The sequence below is a fragment of the Mustela putorius genome, unplaced genomic scaffold (genome assembly GCF_011764305.1).
Source record: "Mustela putorius furo isolate JIRA1106 unplaced genomic scaffold, ASM1176430v1.1 tig00000831_pilon_pilon_pilon, whole genome shotgun sequence".
NCBI classification, from domain to species: Eukaryota; Metazoa; Chordata; class Mammalia; order Carnivora; family Mustelidae; genus Mustela; species Mustela putorius.
In genome coordinates, this window is record NW_025421490.1 from 2,504,553 (window position 1) to 2,531,158 (window position 26,606).

General features: G+C 39.3%; 2 protein-coding genes across 4 annotated transcripts in view; one reads left to right on the top strand and one right to left on the bottom strand.

Moving 5' to 3' along the window:
* Positions 1-2,411, top strand: part of KDM1B (lysine demethylase 1B) — a 60,176-nt gene extending 57,765 nt beyond the window's left edge. For both annotated transcript variants that reach the window (XM_045085070.1, XM_045085071.1), the window contains one exon: positions 567-2,411. In XM_045085070.1, the coding sequence (XP_044941005.1) occupies positions 567-650 (84 nt within the window). In that variant the 3' untranslated portion in view covers positions 651-2,411. The remainder of the gene's footprint in view (positions 1-566) is intronic.
* A 395-nt stretch (positions 2,412-2,806) lies between these two features.
* Positions 2,807-26,606, bottom strand: part of DEK (DEK proto-oncogene) — a 34,422-nt gene continuing 10,622 nt past the window's right edge. For both annotated transcript variants that reach the window (XM_045085072.1, XM_045085073.1), the window contains exons 7-11: positions 24,279-24,467; positions 9,880-10,015; positions 9,466-9,614; positions 4,738-4,806; positions 2,807-4,302 (exon numbers count right to left, since the gene is read on the bottom strand). In XM_045085072.1, coding sequence (XP_044941007.1) covers positions 4,291-4,302; positions 4,738-4,806; positions 9,466-9,614; positions 9,880-10,015; positions 24,279-24,467 — 555 coding nt within the window. In that variant the 3' untranslated portion in view covers positions 2,807-4,290. The remainder of the gene's footprint in view (positions 4,303-4,737; positions 4,807-9,465; positions 9,615-9,879; positions 10,016-24,278; positions 24,468-26,606) is intronic.

The window sequence follows — 26,606 nt, forward strand, 5'->3', positions numbered from 1 at the left end:
TGCCTCCCAGACCTGGTCATTGTCCCTGCCCCCAGCGGCGCAGGTCGGGACTCTTTTCCCCTTCTTGGCTTGCTGGTTGTGTTCTAGCTAGTCTCCTGGAAAGGGGGTTTCTCCCAGTGCCAGTCCTCACCTTTTCTTTCCCCTTCCTGTTGAGTAACACAGCTCTGTCCGTTGCCGCCATCGAGCGAAACTCCAACTGTGGACGGAGGGGTTCGTGCTCGTTGCCTCCCTCACTGCCGATTCGAACAGCGAGATTACTTGTCTGGTGGGGGTGGGGCACTGACTGTGTCTTAGTCATTCCCCTTAGTTCCGGCACATGGTACAGAGAGGTGGTATCCTAAGGACCGGCACACAGTACCTCACAGGACTGTAGAGTAAGTTGTGCAATGATCGGGTGAGGTATGACGGGCTAACCAGAGAAGTTCAGGGGCAGTGATGGCGGCGTAGTGTTCGTAAGAGCACAAAGGAGTGCCGTCCATCTAAAGTATAAGCTTGTACAGATTATTTGCTTATTACCATTTGAGATCCTTATACATGACCTTCTGCTACGCACTTATTTCTTACAGGCAACAAACAGGCATTTTCCACAGACTGTTACAGGGGCATATTTGAGTGGCGTTCGAGAAGCAAGCAAGATCGCAGCCTTCTGAACAGAATTTGTGTGGACCCGGCTTTCTTCTGTGCCCCAGACGGGAACGTCTGAAACACATGTTAAACCTCACTTTCATAGAACCGAACGGAAAACCTTCTCTGAGAGCATTAGCCCCAAGAATCCTTTCGAAGCACTTAGATTTGCTTTTTCCACAGGCTGATTAGGGCTAAGTTTTCTGTATTTCAGAATAAGGCAGAAGGAACCTTAAATTAAGATTTTGGGTAGGATTTCTTCCATGGTTGGAGACTCCCTTTAAATTGGACATTTTGTTGGACTCATCAGTTTTCAAACATTGAGAAACCAAGCAGCAATCATTAGAATACCAGAAAAAGCCATGTATTTTTCTTCTGTGACAGTTTATTAGTATCTTTGCCAATGAGCCTTAAGACTTTCATAAAGCTCCAATATTGAGCTTTTACTTAAAATTTAGATACAAATCTTTCTGTGTCAGATACAGCACAAACTCTTCAGCTGAAAGTAAATGAAACTTCCAGACTGTTTTATATTGTACATATTTCTTTCCATTGGGTTATTCAAAAATTTAAATTCAGGTATCTTTTGTGATACATTTTAGATTTGTGCACTCATTGGCAAAACAGCAAAATTTCCAATTCCTTAAACAGCACAGGTATTCTATCACTTAGAATGGGGTAGAGATACTATAGTCTTCATACTTTAGGCCAATTAGAATATGGCTCTTTTTCTAAGAGCCAAGTTGGGATGGATGGTACACTTTAAATAGCCTTACTTTTGGCAACCACTAGCAAAAAGATCTTTCTTGTCAGAATACTTTAATAAAAAACTCCCTCTACTGCCTCTTTTTAAAATAACAGAATCAAACTCTTAAGAGTATTTTTTACAGCATTATGTTTTCAATATTCCATAGGCAGGTCCACTGGAAAACTGCAGAAAAATGTGATATCCTGGTAAATATTACACATTTAAAGCCATATCTTAAAAGCCTGAGAACATGGCAGATACATTTTCCTTTTTTCACTCATGACAAAATAATTCATTTAAAACAATGATTTCAGGGTCTTCAGGATGCTTATCTTGCCAAATTAAAAAAGTGGATGGTAACTTAAGTGCTTTTGTTTTAAAAAGTCTTAACAGTTCTTTCAATCATATTAGTCTGCTTCAAAAAGGGACTCAAAATGATTTTAAAGACTTTGCAAAATATTAGGTATTTTTAAAATTTAAAGTCCACTTCTAAGTAGAAACAGTGTATTTTATGCAAACTTTACACAGAACTTAGACACATCCGTCCCCATCAGAGTATGATACAAACACAGAAAAGCAAACAGTAGTAAATTGGTTTCAAAGTTGGGTTAACACAGCAAAATGCTGAGATTTAGATTATCTGATGAGAGTCACTGGTACTGATTGGGAAGTATTCTGCTTTAAAATACTATGTATTAAAGTGTTTAAAGAATAGCATGTGTTCGTAAAGGCAAAGTATTTTAAGTTTGAAATGGCTCACAACTGTTTAGTCTCTGGGCACTTAAACTTGTACTGTGCTATAAGCGAACCTCGTTAGCTGAAGTACAGTAAATGTGTATGTAAAAAATTTCCTGTCTTAAGTGACATCATTTGACTTTTTTTTCGTTAAGGAACCACGGTACTTTTCCTCTTGATTATGGTTTTTCACTGTTTGAAGATTTTGTAATTGAATAGCAGTGAATACACAGTGTTTCAACTGCAGATTGTGAACAGCTGGTTGTGTATAACTACTTAATAAAAACTAGACTTGTTTTTCAAATACTCTGTGTACTGTAGAGTGACGAGCGCACTCGCATCAGCTACGCCTTCCCCGGGAACTCGCATGCTACCTCACCCGTCCCCTCTCCTCCAAGCCTTCTGTAGACTTTGTTTTTAGTTCCTAGGTCTTACTTGCTCACCCCCTTTCAAGTAAATGATCTAAAATAAACAGTTGGTAACTGTACTCACCTACCTTCTGTGAGATCACTTCCCGGTTTTCCTTGGGGACCTCTCCATCGTGTACGTGCTCATGTAACCGTGCGCCGTTATCTCTGAACAGCACTCCAAATTAACTGGGATCGTGGGGCTAAATCCACCTAAAAACCTGTTCTGAGTTCCTCAGCTGGGGGGAAATGCTACAAGAACCATAAGACATTAATGCAGGAGACAAGAGCATGGATTTATTATTTTTATTGACAAGGTTTATAGGAACAAATTAAATATTTAAAATCAAAGGCCAATTCTTGGGTCTCATTTAGTTGTTTACTCCGTTCATTTGCATTTATCCATAAACAAGTCAAACCTGTTTAAACCCTAACAGTCAACACACACCATTTTTATGGATGGATTTTTATTTTAAATGCTCAACTGGTTTATCAAAGGCCTAGTTCTCTCATAAGTAGCATTGTTTTACTTTAAAATTCAGAGATTATTCAATAAACTGATTAAGACAATTTAAAAGACAAAATAGTCTCATTCGGGAGTGGTCTGTATACTGATCACCTAGCATCCTGATTGGCCAAAATTTAAAACCCAAAAGCCCTGATTCCACAAATACATTAAACTTCTTTAATGTTAAAAATAAGTCTTTTATCACTTTTGAGAAATATTGTGTCAGAGATACCCACTATTGCCTACACATTATCTTCTAGCATTATACTTGGTACATTTATCATAATTATAAAGGTGGCCCGGTTTCCTGTAAATATCAGCATTTTATATGGGCAAAAGCAGTTAATAAAAATCAGTTCATTTATCATAAGCCAAATGTGCTTGAACGTACTCCCACCCTGTCCCCAAATTTTGAAGTTCTGATGTACTGATTTGGTTGATCCCTAATATAAAATGTATCTACAGACACTTGCAGAATTAACACTAAAACTACAACCTGATGACACTTCTGAGGCAAAGCAGAGAACGGTCTGTTCCTTCAGTGTTTTCCCCACTGAATTCTGACTTTCACTGCTCCGTCATACCATATGGCCGAACACTGACATTTCATAGTTTAGAACTGTAAAGATACCTACCTAGAGGAGTTTAAAAAGTGATCTGCACAAAAGAAATAAAAAAACTTTATATACAACAAATTTGTTTTTAAAAATACAAAAATAACATCTGTCACTTTTGTCATGCTGACAATTTGACATATATACACATGCAGAAAATTTCCAATTTAATCTCAATAGCTGAAGCCTGTATATTTTTAATATGATGAACACACCGCCACTGACAGATGTGTATTCAAAATATTTCGTGTACTAAATACTGCCATAGTCTCTGCATGTATAAATGTCAGTAATGGTTTGTTCTACTTGATTAAAAGTGTGTCCGAAACAAGAGACTACTACTAAGCGCGCTAAAAACTACAACAGTTCGAGAATCTACAATCTCATATAAAGAAATCCAAAATGTACAAAATACAGCTATAAAAGCAAGGAACAGTTACTGCCATGCAAAATTTTAAACTAAAAACTGCATAGAAATGCAATTTAAAACAACAAACTCAAATTTACTTAACACTCAAGATAAAAAGATCGGCAATAAGTTCTACCAACACAATGCCTGCAGGGATTTAGAAAAGGAAATACATTCTCTTTGCTGGTATAATGGTATAAATCAGATCTTTACATCCACGGGACAAGTCATCTGTCTCCTCTGCCTCAGGAAATCAGCTGCAATGAGAGAAACATCATTTTCCTATGCCCAAAGCACATTAGAAACACAAAAATCATATACCCACCCCCCAAATTTTTAAACTGTGACCTTGGGAAATCTGTTGGGACCAACATCAAACTCTAGCTACTGTGAATCTTCTGCCTCTGGGGGACAACAACTGTGCTCACATGGCTGTGGGAGTACTGGGGACACCCCCAGCTGCCCACATACACTGCGAGCCTGACACTGCTTTCGTCACTACTGTTCGGACTGTATTTTTAAGCTTTACAATGGGAAAAACATTTTCCCCACCTATCTTGAGAAAATTTGAGGGTTAAATGACCAATTTAGTGACGTGAATATTTTGAAAAATACACAGTATTTGATATACATCATTCCTTTGCCTTAGATGTTCAAAAATGATCAAAATTAGAAAAGATGGAGATACTTACCTCTTTAACAGTTGTTTTTATGAAATCTTTTCTTTCAGTTAAATCATAAGCAGGATAATTTTCATATACCTATGGTAAAAAATAAAAGGTTAAAAATAGATTTAGAAATCCAGTGATACGCTTTACACCTTTGGATAAAGAAACGGATGCTGTGTACGAAGAGCTGCACGTGCGCTCAGGGTTCTCGCTCACCAGACCCAAAACGAGCCGACAGTAAATCACTGTTGTACACGCTACTGGGAATCTCAGCGGAGCTAACAGACGCAGGCAAGGCCAACACTCAGATCTCAGGTAAGGGGACTAAGCTCTTTATATTGGCGGGTTCTCTGTCAGATGTTTCCTAGAGACTCCCTTACGCTTCTCTCATACGTCCTCCAACACCACTGAGGATCCTCAACCTTGAACTCTGACGAGCCTGGGCCTCCACTCCACCACTGCATCCCTTCCCCCAGGTGACCTCCCCGAGATCCGGGGGGTCCCAGGAGTGCTCTACTCCTAGACCTTTCCAGACAGCCCTCTCTCATGTCAACTGGCTCTGCCACCTAACTTCACGGTGACTCCTGGGCTGACTCCATTTGTACCACAGGCCTCACTCCGGAGGTGCAGTGAAGGTAAGGACAGTTTTTCAGTGAAGGGACAGACAGTAAATGGCTTCAGCTTTTCCAGGAACAGTTTCCGTCACAACCACTCCACTATGACACTGCGGTGTGAAAGCTGCCACAGACACGCTGGAAAGAATGGATGTGCTTGCTGTCACATTCAACTATTTACAAAAGCAGACGGGAAGATAGATCCGGCCCATAGGCTGCAGTCCGCCAATTCCTGCGAAGAATCCATCATTTACATCACTCCAGTCGTTCCCCCTCGTTCGTCCCCTGTACAGCTCTGGCCCGGAACGGGTCTACCTACCAACTTCTCTACACAACTTTTAAACGACAGATCCCGGGGCGCTGGGTGGTTCAGTTGGTTAAGCGTCTGCCTTCAGCTCAGGGACCCTGAGTCGGGCTCCCTGCTCAGCGGGGTGTCTGCTCCCTCTGCCCCTCACCCCACTTGTTCTCCCTCAAATCAATAAAATCTTTGAAAAAAAAAAGAATGAAAGACTGGCCCCATTTCAAGTTCATGGTGTCCAACGCTGGGGCCTCTATAGCAATGCCTCCGAATACTTTAGCAGCTCCTCCTGCGTTCCTATCAATGGCCTTTTCATCCCTTTCTCCCTTTCGCTCTTGGCCAAGAAGCCACCATTTTGCATTCCTTCAACTTTCTGACATACCTCTTCCCCTCTAGCTTGTTTGTATCTGGATCTATCAATATCCCCTATGTCCTTTACCTCTGCCAGGACCCTTTCCGGAACACTCCCCTGCCCTCCCAGCACCGTCTCCGAGCCTAATATATGCATGTGCTTTCTCTCCAGGACCTTCTTAAAAATCTTTCATCAGCTTGTATCCCCACCTCCCATTTATCTACAATTTCCTTTCTAAAGCAAGCTGCTCAAAACAGAAGCTTTAATTTATTCACTTTCCTCCCTAGTAATTCATTCTCAATCCAAGGGTAAATAACCTTGCATTTACCGTCCTCGAAATTCCTCTTACTACGTGAATGATCATCTCCTACTTGCTGAGTCCAAAAACTCCACAAGTCCTCCTCACCTGACCTCTCCATGTTGTTAATAATCCCCTCAAAAAATTACAAAGTGTTGGGGCGCCTGGGTGGCTCAGTGGGTTAAAGCCTCTGCCTTCGGCTCAGGTCGTGATCTCAGGGTCCTGGGATCGAGCCCCGCACTGGGCTCTCTGCTCAGCGGGGACACTGCTTCCTCCTCTCTCTCTCTGCCTGCCTGCCTACTTGTGATCTCTGTCAATGTAAATAAATAAATCTTTTTAAAAAATTACATAAAATGTCTTCACAAAAGTTAAAGGCACAGAACTCATCTCTCTCCACTCTGCCCTTGTCCCTCCCCTCAGAGGAAACCAGTTAACGGTTCGCTGTGTTTTCTTCCAGACCTTTAAAAACAAGTTTTTACACAAACACATAAATGTATCAATGGCAATATTGTCTTTGGTATTTACACAGATGGGTAATACTCTATATGTTTTTAAAAGCTGGCAATACCTGGGAGGTTTTTCCATGTTCTTTTGAATTGCTACACAAAATTCCCAAAATACTGATGTACCAGTTTAAACATTTCCCTATTGATGGCCAGTTAGGTTCTGATTTCAATATTAACAGACATGCTGAACATTACTGTAATCATTCTGTGCAGATGTGACTATGTCTTTAGCATAGAGACCTAGAAATGGAATTGCTAGGTTAAAGGGCATTTGCAATTTAAATTCTAAGATACTACTTGATTGGGGCGCCTGGGTGGCTCAGTGGGTTAAAGCCCTCGGCTCAGGTCATGATCCCGGGATCCTGGGATTGAGCCCCACATGGGGCTCTCTGCTCAGCAGGGAGCCTGCTTCCTCCTCTCTCATTCTCTGCCTGCCTCTTTGCCTACTTGTGATCTGAAATAAATAAATAAAATCTTAAAAAAAAGATACTACTTAATTGTTCTCCAAAGTTGTTACAACTTTAAGCATGAGTATGTCTCCCTATACCCTTGCCAAGCATGAAAACTTAGTATTTGTATTTTGTCAAGCTAATAGCAAAAATATTTAAACTTTTGTCTTCAAGTAGGGAAAGAGTGTTTTCATGTTTACAGGGCATTTCTAGCCCCCCTCCCCGAACCCTAGCTGTTCTCCACAGCCCTTGCCCATTGTCCCCTGGAGGGCATGATCTTCCCCTTCTGGAAACTGTCTCCCCTCTTTCTCGGCTTTGACAGCACCTCTCTACAGTTTTTCATATTTTGTAGAAATCACTTCTCCGCTCTGATGTGAGTGGTTTCCAGGACTCTCTGTCCTCTGCTTACCTCTATCTTCTTGCCTGGGCCACCTTATCTAATCTAGGCTTCTGGATTTAATCCCAGCAGTACCCCGTCTGTATCTCCTACCTTGGAAGAATTACAATGGTCACAGTTTCTATCACTTGGATGTTCCCAGCACCTCATCTCATAATGTCTAGAACAAAACTTCTCTTTTTTCCAGAATGTACCCTTTGTTCTGTTCCCTAGATGGTTAACGTAGCCGCGTCCTAACACCCACAGATGAGCCAACGCTCACCAGGCTCTCTTGATTTCTGACTTGGTTATGGCCACCCTGTAACTTTGATTATAACAAACTGGGGTTTCATGACTATCATCCCATTCTTTATCTGTCCTCAATTTGTCTGGGATGACTCTCAAAAATCAGATTGTGTTGGCCCCTGACGATCAGCTCCCAATACTCCACTGAGCCTCCCAATTCTCCCATTAATTTCAGGGAAAAAACTAAACTCTGCAATAAGACATATATGAGTACTAAGAAACTTGTCCTTTTCTTCCTTAACTCCTGTGAAGACCTCTTTCCAACTCTAGTCTTCAGACGAAGAAATTACTATTCCTTGTGGTCACTGTCCTATTTTATGCACCTGTGTCCATGTTGCTCGACTGTATGGCGCAGCTGATGCTCTAGGATCTCTTTCCCCCTCCCAGGCCCAAGCAGGTGCAGTTTCTTCTGTGGCGGTGTGCCACCTTCTGCACGCTTCCAGTCCAGCCCTTACCAACTGTCCCCAACTCACTGCAACAGCCATCTCCTATCTCACCTAACCGCAAGCCCCCAACAGTCAAGTAATAGATTTCCTGGCTTTACCCCCAAATCCATCCCAGTGCCTGGTATACAGTATGGCTCAGTGAATGCTAAATGAATAAACAAAACAATAAACAAGGTCTTTAAAAAGTATAGAATGTGGGGCGCCTGGGTGGCTCAGTGGGTTAAAGCCTCTGCCTTCGGCTCAGGTCATGATCCCAGGATCCTTGGATCGAGTCCCACATCAGGCTCTCAGCTCAGCAGGGAGCCTGCTTCCTCCTCTCTCTCTCTGCCTGACTCTGCCTAATTGTGATCTCTGTCAAATAAATAAATAAAATCTTTAAAAAAAAAAAATAAATAAAAAAAAAAATAAAAAGTATAGAATGTTTCACCTTCAGTACATTTGAAATTTTAATTTGGTTTAACCATGACACACTAGATTCTAAAATCTCCCAATTTTGATCTAGGGTATGGAATCTCTATGGAATCATATTCAAGATCAGGACATTTTATTTTCTGCATATCAGAAAAACTTCTCACAGAAGTCTGAGCTAAAAACCTGATCTATACCATCCTATAACAGTAATGCTGAAATTAAGGTGGTACACGAGATTGTCTTTTAAAATACCAATTTATTTAAGTAATCTTTATCTCTACACCCAACATGGGGCTCAAACTCACGATTGAAGGATCTAGAGTCATAGGCTCCTCCAACTGAGCGAGCCAGGCGCCCCAAGACTGCTCTTCTAAATTAACATAACCTAAGGATGCATCAGTAAAAATAGTTTCCAGATCAGGAAAATCAAGTTTTCTCTGTGGTTTGGAATGTATCACTTCAACTTTCTTCACTGTACACATCCTACTGTTATTTATGAAGTAATTTCAATAAGGCAGAGACTTGGACTGACTGAATGCAGCATCCCAAGCACTATAAGGATGCCTGGCATGTAACAGTTCAGCAGACATTTAGTGGGTGAAGGCATTTACACAAGAATCCTGCTTTTTGAACTGAGGGCTGAGTGGAAGAATTTTTCAAATAAAAGCAAAATGATCCAAGTATTTGTCGAATTACCTCCTTGCAAATCTGCTTCATCGTGACTTCCTCCAAGTTGGCACTGGCCAGTAACTTCTTCACGGTTTCCTTTAACTCTTCATCTGTAGGAGGTTTCTTTAATTTTTTAATTAAAGGTTCATCATCTGAACTATCCTCGGATTCACTTTCTAAAAGTAAGATAAGCTTTCATTAGATTCTCAAAAGGGGTATCCGGTAAGATGATATATCACCACTCCATAAATTAGATATATAACATCCACTGACATTTTTGTCAATTTTGAAAAATTAAAATTATTTTTAAAAACTGGTATACCTTTCCCCCAACCCCCGAGGCAATTTTCTTGGCAGTTTATTTGCCACACACACTTCAAAACTGTTAGAGTACATGAGTTCTACCTTCAGAGTTGCTGAAAATGTGTCATTCTAACATACCTTTTTTGGAACTGTTTTGATTCTTCTTGGTGGTGCTGCTATCTGCCTTCTTAACATTAGCACTTTTTACGGTTTTCTTACTTTTAGAAGTAGCTTTCTGTTTAGGTTTTTCTCTTTTAGATGTCTTTTTTGGTGGCTGGTGGAAAGGAAAGCAAAGAACATTTATCGATGAGATTAATTCCATTTCTCTATTCCTCTGTACCTCTCAACAATATTAGAGAAAATTAATGTATTCGATATCACCAACGAAAAATTATTACTAGTCATCAACTTGAAATAACCAATAGAAACTTCACTTTATCCGAACACAAAATCTAGTCACAAGAATCAAACACTAAAAATAAGATGCCCAAATTCTACAAACTATAGACAGGAAATTTTATATGCACTGCCTTAATCCTAAAAAATACCTCTAGAATATAGGTGCTGTTACTATTCTTCTATTGTCTCCCAGCTAGAATGGAAGTTCCATGAGGACCACGATTTTTTTTTAACACTGTAAGTTCACTGAGGTGTCCCTAACTCCTAAAATAGTGCACCACGCACAGCAGTTGCTCAGTAACTATTTCTGAACGTTTGAGACTAAGGCTTGAGAGGTACTTTGCTCACAGCCACATATTTAACAAAATACGTAAGTGAGGTTCAACTAGACCTGACTCCAGAACCTATTTTCTTCAACACTGATTCACAGCTGATTAAACAAAAGCAAAGTATATACACATAGATAGGTTAAAATGACAAAATTATAATTTATACTTTATCTCAACTATGGTCTCTAAAATTGGGGAACATTAATTCATTTAATTAATTTCCCCAAAGCAGAAGCATCTTATATAAACAAAGAGTAACCTAAAATCTCATCTTTATACCCCCAAAATACTTCAAATCACTTCTGACAGAATGGTTCTCCATATGTTTTACATTTACAATTCTGATTATAATTCTTAAAAAAAAAAAAAAAAAGATGGATATTGGTTTGAAAAAACTCTTGAAGAAAGTTAAAGTACAAACCGATCTGTTCCAAGAGCTAAGTGGGCTCAGAAGCGGGCTCTTTCCTCCAGGCACACAGCCATCGCTACGTATTCACCCCAGGACCCCCGCAGTGGCAGCCTGTCTTACCACGGACACATACGGGTGGCGGGCAGCTGGCTAGCCTAGCTAATTTAACTGCCGCTAACAAAGTGCATTTGAGAGGTGGCAAAGGGGCCGAAATGCTTTCTAAAAGTAAAGTATATGAACTCTACCTACGCATTATTATTTAGAGGCCATTTTTACTTATTTCCTAATTCTTGGAGGTGTTCCAAATATTGGGGGGTGCTGGACAGGTTATCACTGGTTCATCAATTCTCTATGACTAACTTGAACTAAGCTTTATTAAGTTTCCACCTAATTCATAAGAAACACATTAAACTCAAAGGGAACACTAAAATTCCCTAAGTTCTATTAGTGTATTTCATACATAGAATAATCACTATTATGTATCACATTTTAGTCAAAGTTCAATAAAACCTGACCTGTAGATGACCGAAATACTTTACTTTAAAGTAAGAAAGAGCTGGGGATAACACTCTAAGCATTATTACCTGATCCCCATCCAAATTAGATAATCAGAATCACATAGTTAAAATACTTCCAGAGCCTTTTAGGGCCAGGGCATATATGGTGATCATTAAAATTTTAGAAGGCTCACAATATGGCACCACTTTAAAACCAGCAAATTGGGAGTAGTGCTAGTTTGACAAAGTATAAAAATTCACAGTGATTAAAAAAATTGATAGTGGTAAGGGAGAATCAAGCCATGTCCACAAGACGTCACCACTGGACAAACACAAAGAATTAAAACTATGCTTCTTTCTGTACCTCACATCATCATCTAGCAGGGACAGTGTTCCCTAGTTTTTTAAGCGAACAACCAGCCTATTAAGAGAAACATTGTACACATATGGTCACACGCACTATAGAAACCTAATGGGTAAAAGTGTAGGCTCCGAAGGATCGCTGCCTGGTTTTGGGTTCTGGCCCCAGTTCCTTCATTTACAAAATGAGGGAAATGTGATAGTACTTAAAGATTTTTATGGGAAGTAAAGGCATTAATACATTAATGTAAAGGCATTAATACTCCTCCTCCTCCTAAATATAGCTTTATTAAACTAGTTACTTACAGCCTGTTTTCCCACCCTATCACGGGTTTTTGTTTTTTTTAATTTTATTTAATACATGGAAACTACTTTTAATGGTGCCAGACTCACGGGAAATGGTTAATGAGTATTAGTTATTATTACTATCACCAGTGCTTCTTTTTGTAAAGAAATTCTTTAATTAAACAAATGCAGTCACTTTGAAGTTTTAAAGTTTTCTTTAAAAGCAAGGCACATATAAAGAATAGATACACAGAACCAAAGCAGCAAGATAGCGCAGTGACCCCTGCGTTAACTAACCATGGTGCACTGGGCTTATTTCATTTCAGTACATTCTGGTAGACAGCACTGGACCCACAAACATCCAGCCCTGTAATAATAAACTGTGTTATTTATACCGGATTTCACTTATCTTTAGTAACCAGTTACAAGTTCTTCTGTGACAAACTGGAAGCAGGAATTCAGAAAAGCGATAAATGTTGGCACAGAGTAGCAGTGGAAAGGGAGTAGTAAAATTAACCAAACGCTATAGAACTACCTATCTTCAGGTTTCGTCCTGAGCAGAGAGGCAGAGAGGCGGTCGACGGAAGTCCCATTAGCCTTGCAGATGAACCCAGTCATCTCAAGGCTGCCCTAATGGCAAACCAGAGGTCCTTACAGGAGGCTGCTCTGAACACTGGGGCAGCCCAAGGACCTGGTGCTGGGACACAACGGACAGTCTCTGGTAGGTGAGGCGAATGTCAATAACCTGGTATTTTGGAAGTAAAAAGGCCCGGAGAGCTAAGAAAAAGAGCGAAAGTGTGCCCACTTCTACTCTACAGGAATGGTCAAACCCTCATTACTTCACTTACTCCCTTTCTCTACTTAGGAAAATCTCCCTCGTGAATCTGAATCCAGCCCACCCGTCACTTCCCCTGAATCTTTCATTTTATCACCAATTGACTAATCTGTGGCCCCACAGTACCTGGCGCACAATTCACATATCCCTACTTCATGCGAAGCAGTGACTAAGAACACAGGTTTGAGCCAAACTTCCTGGTTCAAATCCTGACTCTACTACGACTGATTCTGTATTCTCAAGCCAATCACTTACCTTCCCCGGGCCTGTTTCCTCATCTGTAAAACGGAGGTAATAACACAAGATTTTGCTGAATTTAAGATTTTTTTTTTCCCAAATTTTTTCATCTCAGCAGTATCTGACTGGGGTGCATTTATTTTTATTTTATTTTTATTTTTTTTAAAGATTTTTATTTATTTATTTGATAGAGAGAGATCACAAGTAGGCAGAGATGCAGGCAGAGAGAGAGGGGGAAGCAGGCTCCCTGCTGAGCAGAGAGCCCGATGTGGGGCTCGATTCCAGGACCCTGAGATCATGACCCAAGCCGAAGGCAGAGGCTTAAACCACTGAGCCACCCAGGCGCCCCCAGGTGCCCCTGACTGGGGTGCATTTTATAATTTACATTAAAATGACGCCTTAAGGCATTGGAAATTCCATGAACCCTGGCTATATCTGTAGAATTGTTGTGAGGATCAAATGAGTAAATATAAGGTAGCAGAGAAAATAAACATTAAATATATAGCTTTATTAAACTAGTTACTTACAGCCTGTTTTCCCACCCTATCACGGGTTTTTGTTTTTTTTAATTTTATTTATTTCACAGAGAGAGAGAGAGACAGCGAGAGAGGGAACACAAAGTAGGGAGAGTGGGAGAGGGAGAAGCAGGCTCCCCACCAAGCAGGGAGCCTAATGCAGGACTTGATCTCAGGATCCCGGGATCATGACCTGAGCCAAAAGCAGACACTTCATGACTGAGCCAACCGGGAACCCCTTTATCACAAGTTTCTTAAGGGTATATCTGACAATCTCCATGAGAAGAGACACCTGACTGCCTTATTTAGCTCTATCAGTCCCCAGCAACCTGAAAAATGTTTGGCATAAAGCAGCCATTTACATATTTGTCATGTTCATCTCTGTATCATTTTTAGGATGTGGTTTACTTGTACTCTGAACCCAGGACGTGGTGAAAATGTAATTGAAAGGAAAAAGAGAAAGGGATCTCTATAGTCCTGCTTTCACATACACTATCTTATGTGAGCTTAAAAAAAAAAAAATCCAAAGACAAAACAGTTTATTTCATTACAAAGGAGGAAAACATATCTGAGTAGTTGACAGCCAATGCCTTACAGATAGTAAGAAGCAAGACCTGATTCACAAGCTTGGTATGCCTACCACAGATTAGGTGCTTATAGAAATGATGAAATGACTAACATACCAATGCATGACTTTTAAGCCAGAGTTGAAATGACAAATAAGCCAGTGATATCATAATCTATTTATGTTCTTAAATTTAACTTTTCCATTACATACAAATGTTACCAATAACAATCAATTAAAAAAAGTTGGTAGAAAATGCAAAATAGCAACAAAGATCACCAAATTCTGCATTAGGGCTCTTTGGCTTTTACCTTCCAAATTTTGTAGGGGCACCAGGATCATTTCTCTACAATTTTTTTTTTTAAGCTAAGATGTGCCTTAGTGTAATCTTACTTTGTATAGGTTTTATCAAATCTCTTTCACTCTGCTGACCTGTCCTGTGCATCCTTTAAAAGCTCAGATGAGGGACGCCTGGGTGGCTCAGTTGGTTAAGCAGCTGCCTTCGGCTCAGGTCATGATCCCAGCGTCCTGGGATTGAGTCCCACATCGGGCTCCTTGCTGAGCAGGGAGCCTGCTTCTCCCTCTGCCTCTGCCTGCCATTCTGTCTGCCTGTGCTCGCTCTCCCCCTCACTCTCTCTGATAAATAAATAAAATCTTTAAAAAAAAAAAAGTTCAGATGAAATCATTACCTCTTGTGAGGCTTTCCTGTCTGATCTTTGCTCCCCAAACAACCCTAGAAAGAGGTAAATACCCTTTATCTTCTGAACCTCCGTATTATCTTGTCCAAATCTTTTTTAGCTTTTAAGTTACACTCTACTATACTTCTTTCTTCCTGATCTTTGACTTCTCCCTCTTTACCAAATGCCAAAGGCAGAGAACCTGTCTTATTTGTTTCTTGATCTCCAGCTCACAGCTCAAAAACGGACACTTAGTAGTTGCTATATAATTATTTGGAAGACTGAGATGGGAAAAGACTCTTGGAAACCAGGTAACTACTGAAGATCAATTCCCAACCCTGAGGTTTTGTGTCATCGCAGCACTCTGCTTGCTAGAACAGGTTTGCTACCAACAGAAGCCAAACTTCTTGGTTTTTTTAATGTAACTGTCTTATGGCACAACTTACCGATACAGATTGCACATATAAGAGAAGAAAAAGAGACCATCAGGTAAAGCATCAAGGGTGAGGCCTGAGCACCTACGTATTTTCTCACAAAGCCCTGCAGCAGACTCACCCAGCTATAAATCTTCTAAGATGACAGATAAATTTACAGTCTGAAGCTTTCACCAAGCTTTCTCTACAAAGTACCAGAGGATAATTAATTTAGGCTTTGCTGCCTCCATGTGCTTACTGTTGCAATCTTCATTTTTTATTTTCATAAATATTTCAAAAATGGAAAAAACCATCCTCAGTTTCTAGGCTGCACAAAACAGGCCATAGGTTGGATCTGGTGTACAGAGCTATGGCTGTCAATTACTGATCCAGATTATAAATTACTGGAGCTATATAGGTTAAAGGCAGGAACTAGATAAATTTGTCAATAAGATAATTCCTTAAATTATATATATTTATGTCAAAAGTTTTTAGTTTTTTTAAATAATCCCAAGTAGACATTACTTACTAAATTATCTAAAGCTATTGCTTAAACAGGAAAAAATATACAGTGGTAAAAGACAGTCTCTTCAATAAACGGTGCTAGTAAAATCGAACAGCTGTGTATAAAAGAATGAAACTTGACCATTCTCTTACACCATACAGAAAGATAAACTCGAAATGAGTAAAAGACCTCAACGTGAGGCAGGAATCTATCAAAATCTTAGTGGAGAACATAGCAGTAACCTCTTCGGCATCAGCCACAGCAATTTCTTTGAAGACGTGTCTCCAAAGACAAAGGAAACAAAAGCAAAAATGAACTTTTGGGCTTCATCCAGATCAAAAGCTTCTGCACAGCAAAGGAAACAGTCAACACAACAAAGGGCAACCCACGGAATGGGAGAAGAGATTCACAAATGACAGTACAAAGGGCTGATCTCCAAGATCTATAAAGAACTCAAACTCAACACTCAAAAAACAGATAATCACGTCAAAAAATGGGCAGAAGACAGACACTTCTCCAAAGAAGACATACAAATGGCTAAAGACACATGAAAAAATGTTCATCATCATTAGCCATCAGGGAGATTCAAATCCAAACCACACTGAGATACCACCTTACACCAGTTAGAATGGTCAAATTAACAAGACAGTAACAACATGTGTTGGAGAGGATGTAGGGAAAAGGGAACCCTCTTACACTGTTGGTGGGAATGCAAGTTAGTGCAGCCACTTTGGAAAACAGTGTGGAGATTCCTTAAGAAATTAAAAATAGAGCTACCATATGACCCTGCAACTGCACTACTGGGTATTTACACCAAAGATACAGATGTAGTGAAAAGAAGGGCCATCTGTACCCCAATGTTCATAGCAGCAATGGCCACAGTCGCCAAACTGTGGAAAGAGCCAAGATGCCCTTCAACGGATGAATGCATAAAGAAGATATGGTCCATATATACAGTGGAGTATTATGCCTCCATCACAAAGGATGAATACCCAACTTCTGTATCAACGTGGATGGGACTGGAAGAGATTATGCTGAGTGAAATAACTCAAGCAGAGGGTTAATTATCATATGGTTTCACTTACTTGTGGAGCATAAGGGATAATACGAAAGACACTGGGTGAAGGAGAGGAGAAGTGAATTGGGGGAAATGAAGGGAAGATGAACCATGAGAGACTGTGGACTCTGAGAAACAAACTGAGTTTTGGAGGGCAGAGGGTAGGGGGTTGGGTGAGCCTGGTGGTGGGTATTAAGGAGGGCACGTATTGCATGGAGCACTGGGTGTGCTGCATCAACAATGAATCTTGGAACACTGAAAAAATAAATTAAAAAAAATAAAACTTTTGCTTAAAATCAAATTTGAATCTAAATCACTAGTTCTATATAGACAACTCTGAATACAGAAGCATATGCACTAGCCACTCTGGAAAGAGTAATATGGACAAGACATTAAGAAATACTACACCTGAAACTAATGTGACATTGTGTGTCAACTGTACTTTAATACTAAATATATATATATAATATATATACATACATATATGTATATACATACATACATTATATATATATATATATGTATGTATTTATTGTATCCTTGGAGTGCAAAACAGAGGATATATCAACCTCACTCTTAGAATCAAGACTGACCAAGATACAAGATACGAAAGTACATGACACGTTGGAGAGTCTCAGGATGTCTGCTCCTTGTGTCTACCAAGAAACACTTACTGAATGAGTGGTACCTCTCCCCAGGTAAACTGTTCCTAGAAGAGAGAGGTCAGGTCTCTTTTTCCCTCCTCAGCAAAATTCAGGTAAAATAAGACCATCATTCTGAATAAACAAGAATGATGCATCTATTATTTCCCAACATGCCCAACCTCCTGAGCTCTCCAGAGTCTGACTTCAGTGCACACTGCTCTAGCTTCATCTCTCAATGCTTTACTTCTGGACACATTACATAACCACAAACAAGTGGGTCTCTCCGAGGGAGAGTGTGTCTCTCCCTGGGCTTTCTTGCTCCCCATCTCTGTCCACATGTCCAACTTTCTATTCCCAAGGTCAATTTCAACCAGCATTTGTATCATTTCTCTCCAAAGCTTTCCCTCAGCGATAGGAATATTCTCTTTAGGAATCCTATATTAATAAATATCATTCGAATGGCATTTGGGTAGAAATTATTCTCTGGAACCTCAACAGCACTTAGTGTATTCTCAATTTATTGAACTGAATAAAGTAAAAGTGACAACATCAGACACTCCTGCTTTAAAATCTCAAAATATTTTGGAAAATTTTAGTAATTATAGCAAACTCATTATGTGGCATTACAAAGGAAAAATGCTGGAGGCACTCATGAGAGTTAACTAACATTTTGTTACTTAATCAAATGAAGAGTCAAGACTTGAATCTTTCATCAAGATACGTGGGAAAAAATAAGGTGGCTAAGTTTAAAAAAAAATTAAGAAAAAAGGCTAGTTCAAATTGTCATGGAATTTATTAAGATTCTGGCTTGTTATTTTTGAATCTGCTGTGAGTGGTTCAAACAGAACCATCCAGTATTATAGTAAGTTTTAATGCAAAACAGACAAAAGGGAAACACAAAAATTGACAACTGCCATTAATTTCAGATAGTACCTTGTACTATGATCTAATTTTGTAAAAGATTAGTAACAGAAAATTTTTAAAATTTGAAAAGGATTTTCTGTTATCTCTGATAACCATGAAGGTATAGAATCAGAGGAAGGACACAAGTACTTTTTGAAGGAAGGCAAAAAAAAATCTTGGGAGAAAAGGCTTACCTATCTTTTATAGGCAGCAGGGCTCTTGAAGGAGGGTCTCCAAAAAAGACGCCTGTCACAGAGCCAGAATCCTGTCCTCACAGCAGAAAGGTTGTACTGGGTGAACAGATGAACAAAATGAAAATTAGCTTAAAATACACTATTCTTTGAACAACTTGGCTGAGAAAACTCAAGACTGCCAAGAGTAAAGAATGTGCAAGGCTCATTATATCATAAAAGATATGAAAGCCAGTTAAAGTCTAAAAGATTCTATTATGATTATTCAACTTTGCCTTCCTGAAAAAGATTTTAATAATTGATACGGTTTTCTAAATCCTCTTCATCAAACCATGAGATGGGGGTGGAGGTGGGGGGACTCTTTTTTTTTTTTTTTAAAAGAAAATAATTAAGGACTAACGAAACTTTTTAATTTACCCTTCCACTACTGCCAAATAATTCCCTGAATGGTCCAAATATATGTTTACCAAAAAAGGTAACTAAAGTCTCTCTATCTGCCAAACATGGCAGGATGGCTCACTCAACGTCTTTCCTTGCCTTTCTCCACTGATGTAAGAAAGCTACCACCTGGATCTCCGCTTCCCCTGCAGCTAGAGGTAGAGGGGTGATAAAGTTCTGGCCAAGGCAACATACATGGAGATTGCTGGTAAAAGGTATCCCCTCTGGGGGAAAAAAAGCAAATACATTCCTAGAAGAAAGCCTTTGCTCTTCTCTATCAGGAGCAAGGATTCAAGGTCTAAAGGTAAAACCACCATCTTGTGATCAAGAGGTTAAGTGCCACACATGCAGATGGCGGCTCAGAAGCAAAGAGGATATTAAAATTCTTGATCCCTTTCTCGAGCTGATGTACTGGCCCCCAGATTGCCTGTCTATGGATTTCCTGTCAAAAAAGAAAAAAGAACTCCCATTCTGGACATTACTAGTAAGGTTTTTAAGTATTTACAGTTGAAGACATTCCTGATACATATGAGCACATTCAGATAAATTTTAAATACCAAGTAATAATTCAGTTTGCGATATACTTTTCCAGGTGTAAGAGTGTTATAAAAATACTAACAAAACAGAAGGAGTATTGGAATAAAATTTTTAAAAACTAAGTATGCTTTTAAGGGTCTAAGAGATTATCAGAACTGTTTTCTCCAGGTGGGAAGCCACGCTTCCCATTCTGTACTCTCCAGTAGTTCTCTATGCGTAAGGTCTAACACCCGTGGTAAATGCCAAACCTAAGCATGGTTTAATCTCACTGGTTCATGTGAGCAATCTTCTCCTAAAGATGCTAATCTGGTATAGGAACCAGATGATTTTCAGAATAACTTTATAGGAAATACCTAAACGTGTCATTTTTCTATTCCTTCATTTTTTTTTTTAATAAAGACTTTATTTATTTATTTGACAGACAGAGATCACAAGCAGGCAGAGAGGCAGGCAGAGAGAGATGGAGAAGCAGGCTCCCTGCTGAGCAGAGAGCCCGATGTGGGGCTCGATCCTAGGACCCTGCAATCACCACCCGAGCCAAAGGCAGAGGCTTTAACCCACTGAACCACCCAGGTGCCCCTATTCCCTCATTTTTAAGAAATTTCATCTACACTACAAATTTCCCAATTCTAAACTGCTCTCCTCCTCCTGCCCTAACTAAGCAAACATCCAAAAGCCAAGATGGTAAGTTTAAAACAACTCTTTAATAAAGTCACTCTTGGAAAGAAAGGGCTTCTTAAGAAAAGGAGGATTTGGGGTGCCTGGATGGCTCAGTGGATTAAAGCCTCTGCCTTTGGCTCGGGTCGTGAGCTCGGGGTCCTGGTATCAAGCCCCGCATCGGTCTCCCTGCTCACTGGGGAGCCTACTTCCCTTCCTCTCTCTCTGCCTATTTGTGATCTCTGTCAAATAAATAAATAAAATCTTAAAAAAAAAGGAGGATTTAAAACCACTGTGAACCACTCACTGCCTATTACAGAAATCCACGTACAGAGAACCTCCAACAAAATGGCTTAGCAATTACTGGCTAACAGGCTTCAATAGGACACATTTTCTTACAAAACACTTAAAAAAACCTGACAATTATTTTAACTACGTGGTTTCCAGTGACTTCAATCTTACATTTAAGAGATAATAAATTAACTTACAAATATCCTAGTCTTCCACAGCTACATCTGAAAATGAGCAGGTGAATGAGTAACACTCAACCTCACATAACTGCTCCATGGACAACTGTAACTCGAACTGGATTTCTGCTTCAGAGTCCTGACTTTAGCAACGGGACATAGATTATTTAGTCCAAAGCCCCCAGCTGACAGAGGAAATCAAAGACAGCATTTATCTACCCAACTTCATACATAGTTACTTACTCCAAGAATCTAAAAATAAAATAAGAATATATTAATGGGGGAGAGGCCTTCCCCCCCACACACAAAATTCAAGATTTTTTCTTTATTTGACAGAGCACAAGCAGGGAGAGCAGAAGGGGCAGAGGGAGAAGCAAGCTCCCTACTGAACAAGGAGCCCGATGCAAGACTCGATCCTAGGACCCCAAGATCATGACCTGAGCTGAAGGCAGACACTTAACCCACTGAGCCACCCAGGTGCCCTGGGGCAGAAGTCTTTTATTTAAATGAAGGAAAAATCTGTCTCAGGAAATAAACAGAATAAGTAATATTAACTTAGTAATTTTCTATGATAAGAATCTACAAAAAAATTCTATCTACAGACAATTCACAACTTTTCCAATCAACCTGTAACTCTTTTGGCCTCTTAGAAAAAGAGGTCCATAGGGTGCGGGGGAGGGGCGGTCACTCAGTTAGGCAGCTGCCTTCAGCTCAGGTCATAATCCCAAGGTCCTGGGATCAAGGCCCACATCCGGGCTCTTTGCTTAGTGAGGAGCCCGCTTCTCCCTCTCCCTGCCCCTCCCCCTGCTTGTGCACTCACTTTCAGTATCTGTCAAATAAATAAAATCTTTTTTTTTTCTTTCTTTTTTTTAAGATTTTATTTATTTGACAGGCAAAGATTACAAGTAGACAGAGAGGCAGGCAGAGAGAGAGAGGAGGAAGCAGGCTCCCCGCCAAGCAAAGAGCCTGATGCGGGGCTCGATTCCAGGACTCTGGGATCATGACCTGAGCCAAAGGCAGAGGCTTTAACCCACTGAGCCACCCAGGCGCCCCAAACAAATAAATCTTTTAAAAAAAAAGTAAAAAGACGTCCTTTCATAGTAATAATAAAACATAATGCCGCCTGTGAAGTCCCTAACAAAGTTAACACTTAACTAAGTCCTCAAAAAAAATGGAAAAATAAGGGAAAACACAGTTACCATAGAAATACTGTTCCTCCTGTTAGTACTTACCATTCACAGGAACAGAATCAGAAATAAAGTGTTTTGTTTTGTTTTTTTAAGATTTTATTTATTTATTTGACAGAGAGAGAGTACAAGCAGGCAGAGGGAGAAGAAGCAGACTGTCCACTGAGCAGGGACCCACTGCCAGGACCCTACAATCATGACCTGAGCCAAAAGCAACCGCTTAACCGACTGAGGCACCCAGGCACCAGAGAAATAAAGTTTTTTGAGAATAGTCCTAAATCTGAGATAGCCTTTAGAGCCATGAATAATAGAATTATCAAGAAAAAAAAAAAAAAGAGTATTTCTCAGTCCAGATTTTACTAGATTGTATGTTAGGATGTCAGTACCAGTCCAAGGACAAAAACCAAAGAGGAGAATGGAGCGTTATGATACAGCATTTACGTTGTATGGCTTTATATGACTGTAAAAGTCTATTTGTGTTTTCTTTTTTTCCTACATGGATTTTCACCATTTGACCTGGGTTTCTAGCAAATGATCCTTTTTTATAGTCCCATAGAAAGGCTTTGATTTGTAAGTGGGACAGTTCCACCTGTGATCACTGTCCAGGAACCAATATAGTTACAAATCAGAGGTCATCTATATTACAAACTTCCAAGTAATTCTACTTAGAATAGGACAATCATCTGGGAAGTAAGAAAATGAGTATAAAACACCCTCACCTTTTAACCTGCACCTTAGCAACAACAGGAAGCCGAGGTTTAGGAATACTACATATGATAAAAGGTTATCTTAATACTATTAGTAATAGCAGCAGCTAATACACAGTACTTGTACCAAACACTGCTCTAAGTGGTTTAAACAAAGTCACTGAAATCAACCCTTTGAGGCTGGTCCTGTTATCAACCGCATATTACAGATGAGAAGCTGACATCTACAGTTTATAAGTAATCTGCCCAAAGTCACGCTACAAGGTACAGCTGGGATTTGTACCTAGAATAGTTTCCGAAGCCCATACCCATAATCACATTGCCTCTACAGAAAAATTAAACATTTATATTCTATGACAGCTTTTCATGCTTTAAATCTGCCTTTAAAAAGGTTTTAGGAAGCATAGTGAACACACATAGTAACAACCCAAAATCTGTTGAATGAGGATTATTACTGCAAAACTGCTATTATTACAGACTCACATATAAACAAACCTGTTTCCCTCTTGATGTCCTTAGAATCTATCCCATAAAAAACCTTAGAGCTGAGATTTCTCATCTTCCTTTGCTCCAAAAATATATTATGAAATACCTGCTAGACTTGTTAATACTCTTTTGTAAATTATTATGCATTTCATACTTAGCTTTATAGAAGCTAAGTCTTTTTTGTCTTTACAAAACTCTGACATTAAAATAATCATGGATTTTATGTACCTAAAAACAAATACACAGACAAAACCAGCGTTCATCCCATCTTTATTCCTTCTAACCCAGGAGTTACAAACTGGAGGTGAGCCTCCTGCCCCCACCCCCAAGGACATTTGGCAATGTCTGGAGACATTTCTGGTATTCACAACTGGAGATTCGGGGGGTTGTAGGGGAAGGTGCTATTGTCCTCTACTGGGGAAACATTCTATAAGGCACAAGACAGCCCTCCACAACAAAGAATCACCTTGGCTTAAAAGTCAGGTCAATTAATCAAGTCCCTAAATAAGACAAGGAAGATGACCCAATTTACATAGCAAGGTCTGACAACTGAAGGAGACACCAGAACAAAGTTAAAACAGGCTCTACCAAAACACTATTAATCATAGTAAGAAATCATCTGAGGACAGGCACCAACAAGAGGGTAAAGCTAACTTTTTAAACGGCTCAGCAGCTCTCCTCCTCCTGAACTTTCACTTGGGAAACTAAATATTCTCAAAATTTTACAGATATGCCCAAGTAAAAGAAAACGGCAGGCATTCCTAAGTGATACAAAACTTGCCCACCCATCAAATGAACTTCAAACACTGTTCTTCTCATTAAATAATCCCCAATGAGTTGAGAAAACCTTGCTTTTTTCCATAAAACAGAACAAAATGCCTCAAATCAATCATAAAATATTAACGTAAAAATATTCTCCAACAATCTGCTTCTGTGGGTTCCTATTCAGTACATACACTGCTCTCCTTTCCCATTTGCCTACTCTAATCTTCAAATCCAGCCAACCTCACTCCTCCAACTCCAAACTCTCGCATAACCATAAAACCAAAAGCTCCATTAAGAGAAAGAAAAGATCTATACTTAACTATTGTTCTGTCTTTGGAATTAAAAACAACCAATATGGTAGTAACAGTTTCTAGGCGGTTTCCTGGCTATACCTATCACATGACAGGAATATTTAACTCTCCCCATGGAAAGAAACGAGGGGAAAAAAAACCCCAAACACCCAACATTTTACCTCCTCTTCACTTTCTTTATCTTCATCCTCTGAAGACTCTTCTTTGTTTTTCTTTTCATCTTCATCACTGCTGGATTCATCTGACAGAATTTCAGGACATTTGGTTCGCTTAGCTTTCCTTGCCATTCCAGAACTGTTCCGTTCCTTTTTGTTGCCTTTGCTAGAACTTTTTTTAGATTTTGGCAATGGCTGTGTACAATAAAATAAAGATAACACCAAAGGGTGATTATATTTCCAAGTCAATCATTTTTGTTAGCTACTTATCAACTCAACCATTCTTGTTCCTGTCTCAAGAAGTATTTCCAAACTTAGCAGATTTACAGAGAACAATTCATCTTTGAAGTATCAAGCTGATCTTTTTGTCCACACTACCCTTTCATTTGTGTTCTAACACCTAGGTAAGACTCTTCACAAAAGCGGAAATACATACTCTGTTCTGACATGGGATTAGAAGCCCAAGTACACACTGTATTAATCTCAGTTATTTACACTTTATCAAGGCAATATTTTGAGTTAGACTTATAATTTATTTCATTGCTATAAGCATTAAAACTGTCAATGCCATCAGGGATATACAAATCAAAACCTCAATGAGATACCACCTTACACCAGTCAGAATGACAAGTCAGGAAACAGATGTTGGCAAGGATGTGGACAAAGGGGAAACCTCCTACACTGTTGCTGGGAATGCAAGCTGGTGCAACCACTCTGGAAAACAGTATGGAGGTTCCTCAAAAAGTTGAAAACAGAGTTACCCTATGACCCAGCAATTGCACTACTGGGTATTTACCCCAAGATACAAATGTAGTGATCCAAAGGGGCACACGCACCCGAATGTTTATAGCAGCAATGTCCTCAATAGCCAAACAATGAAAAGAACCCAAATGCCCATCAACAGATGAATGGATAAAGATGTGAGATCTATATATCTACATATAGATACACACACACACACACACAAATACAATACATATATATACACACACACATGCACATATACACAATGGAATATTATACAACCATCAAAAATTGAAATCCTGCCATTTACAACCACATGAATGGAACTAGAGGGCATTATGCTAAGCCAAATAAGTCAATCAGAGAAAGATAATTATCATGTGATCTCACTGATATGAGGAATTTAAGAAACAAGACAGAGGATCATAGAGGGAGGGAAAAATGTAACAAGACAAAACCAGAGAGGGAGATAAATCATAAAAGACTATTAATCTTAGGAAACAAAAAGGGTTGCTGGAGGGGAGGGAGGTGGGAGGAATGGGGTGGCTGGGTGATGGACATTGGGGAGGGTATGTGCTATGGTGAGTGCTGTGAACTGTGTAAGACTGATGAATCACAGACCTGTATCCCTGAAAACAATAATATACTAGTTAATAAAAAACTAATTAATTAATAATCTCATTCAAAAAACCAAAAACCTATTAATGCCAGAGATTTTTGCTATAGGGGATCCTCCAATCAAAAGATTGCAAACATCCATAAAGGAAATAAAACCTCACTTTACACATCCTGAATTTATGAACTATATAGTTTATATTCATATTACTTCTGGGCTCTACTTTCAGTAATGTCATAATTATACTCTCATTGATGATTCTAAATATGCAATTAGTGTTGGGATGTTAATTATGAAGCTAATTAAGAACCACAAAATACATGTATTGCTTTTACTCTGATATTTAATTAAACCACGCGTATTTAAAAAGCAGAGATCACGCGATGAAACAATTTGATTATATCAACGGGCAAATTTAATTCTTAAGTGCTTTCTTAGGGGAGTATTTGCTAGCTTATGAAATTGAAAACCATAAAATAACCTTGTGTAAAAGATCTGAAAAGATTTACCCTGAGGAATTACAATTTCCAAAATAATAGGTATCTTGTTTTTATTTTGCCTTTATTATTTTCTATAATAAGCAGAAACAGTAAGGAAAATTTGGTAACATAACCTTGTGATATGCAACCATACAAATATTAGAAGTAACTTTAGGAAAAACCTCTCATGAAGCTAGCAGAATCACAAATTCTTTCTCTTCTAGAAAGTTTCAGTCTTAAAGGTCACTGTCCCCTGCACAAAAATTAAGAAACGGTGGCTGTTTTGTGTATGTGTTCTCAGGCTATGTATAATCCCCAAGACAGCCTCTAGCTACCCCCCCAAACCCCATCCTTCCTAAAGGCAGACTGGGCAAGAGTTAATGTAGGTCACTTCAGGAATTTTAAGTTAGTAGACCAGTGATATTTCTCAGAGGGTTTCTCTATAAGGGTCTATTAAAAAACTTCCTTGAATGTATATAGATATCCTTATTATGT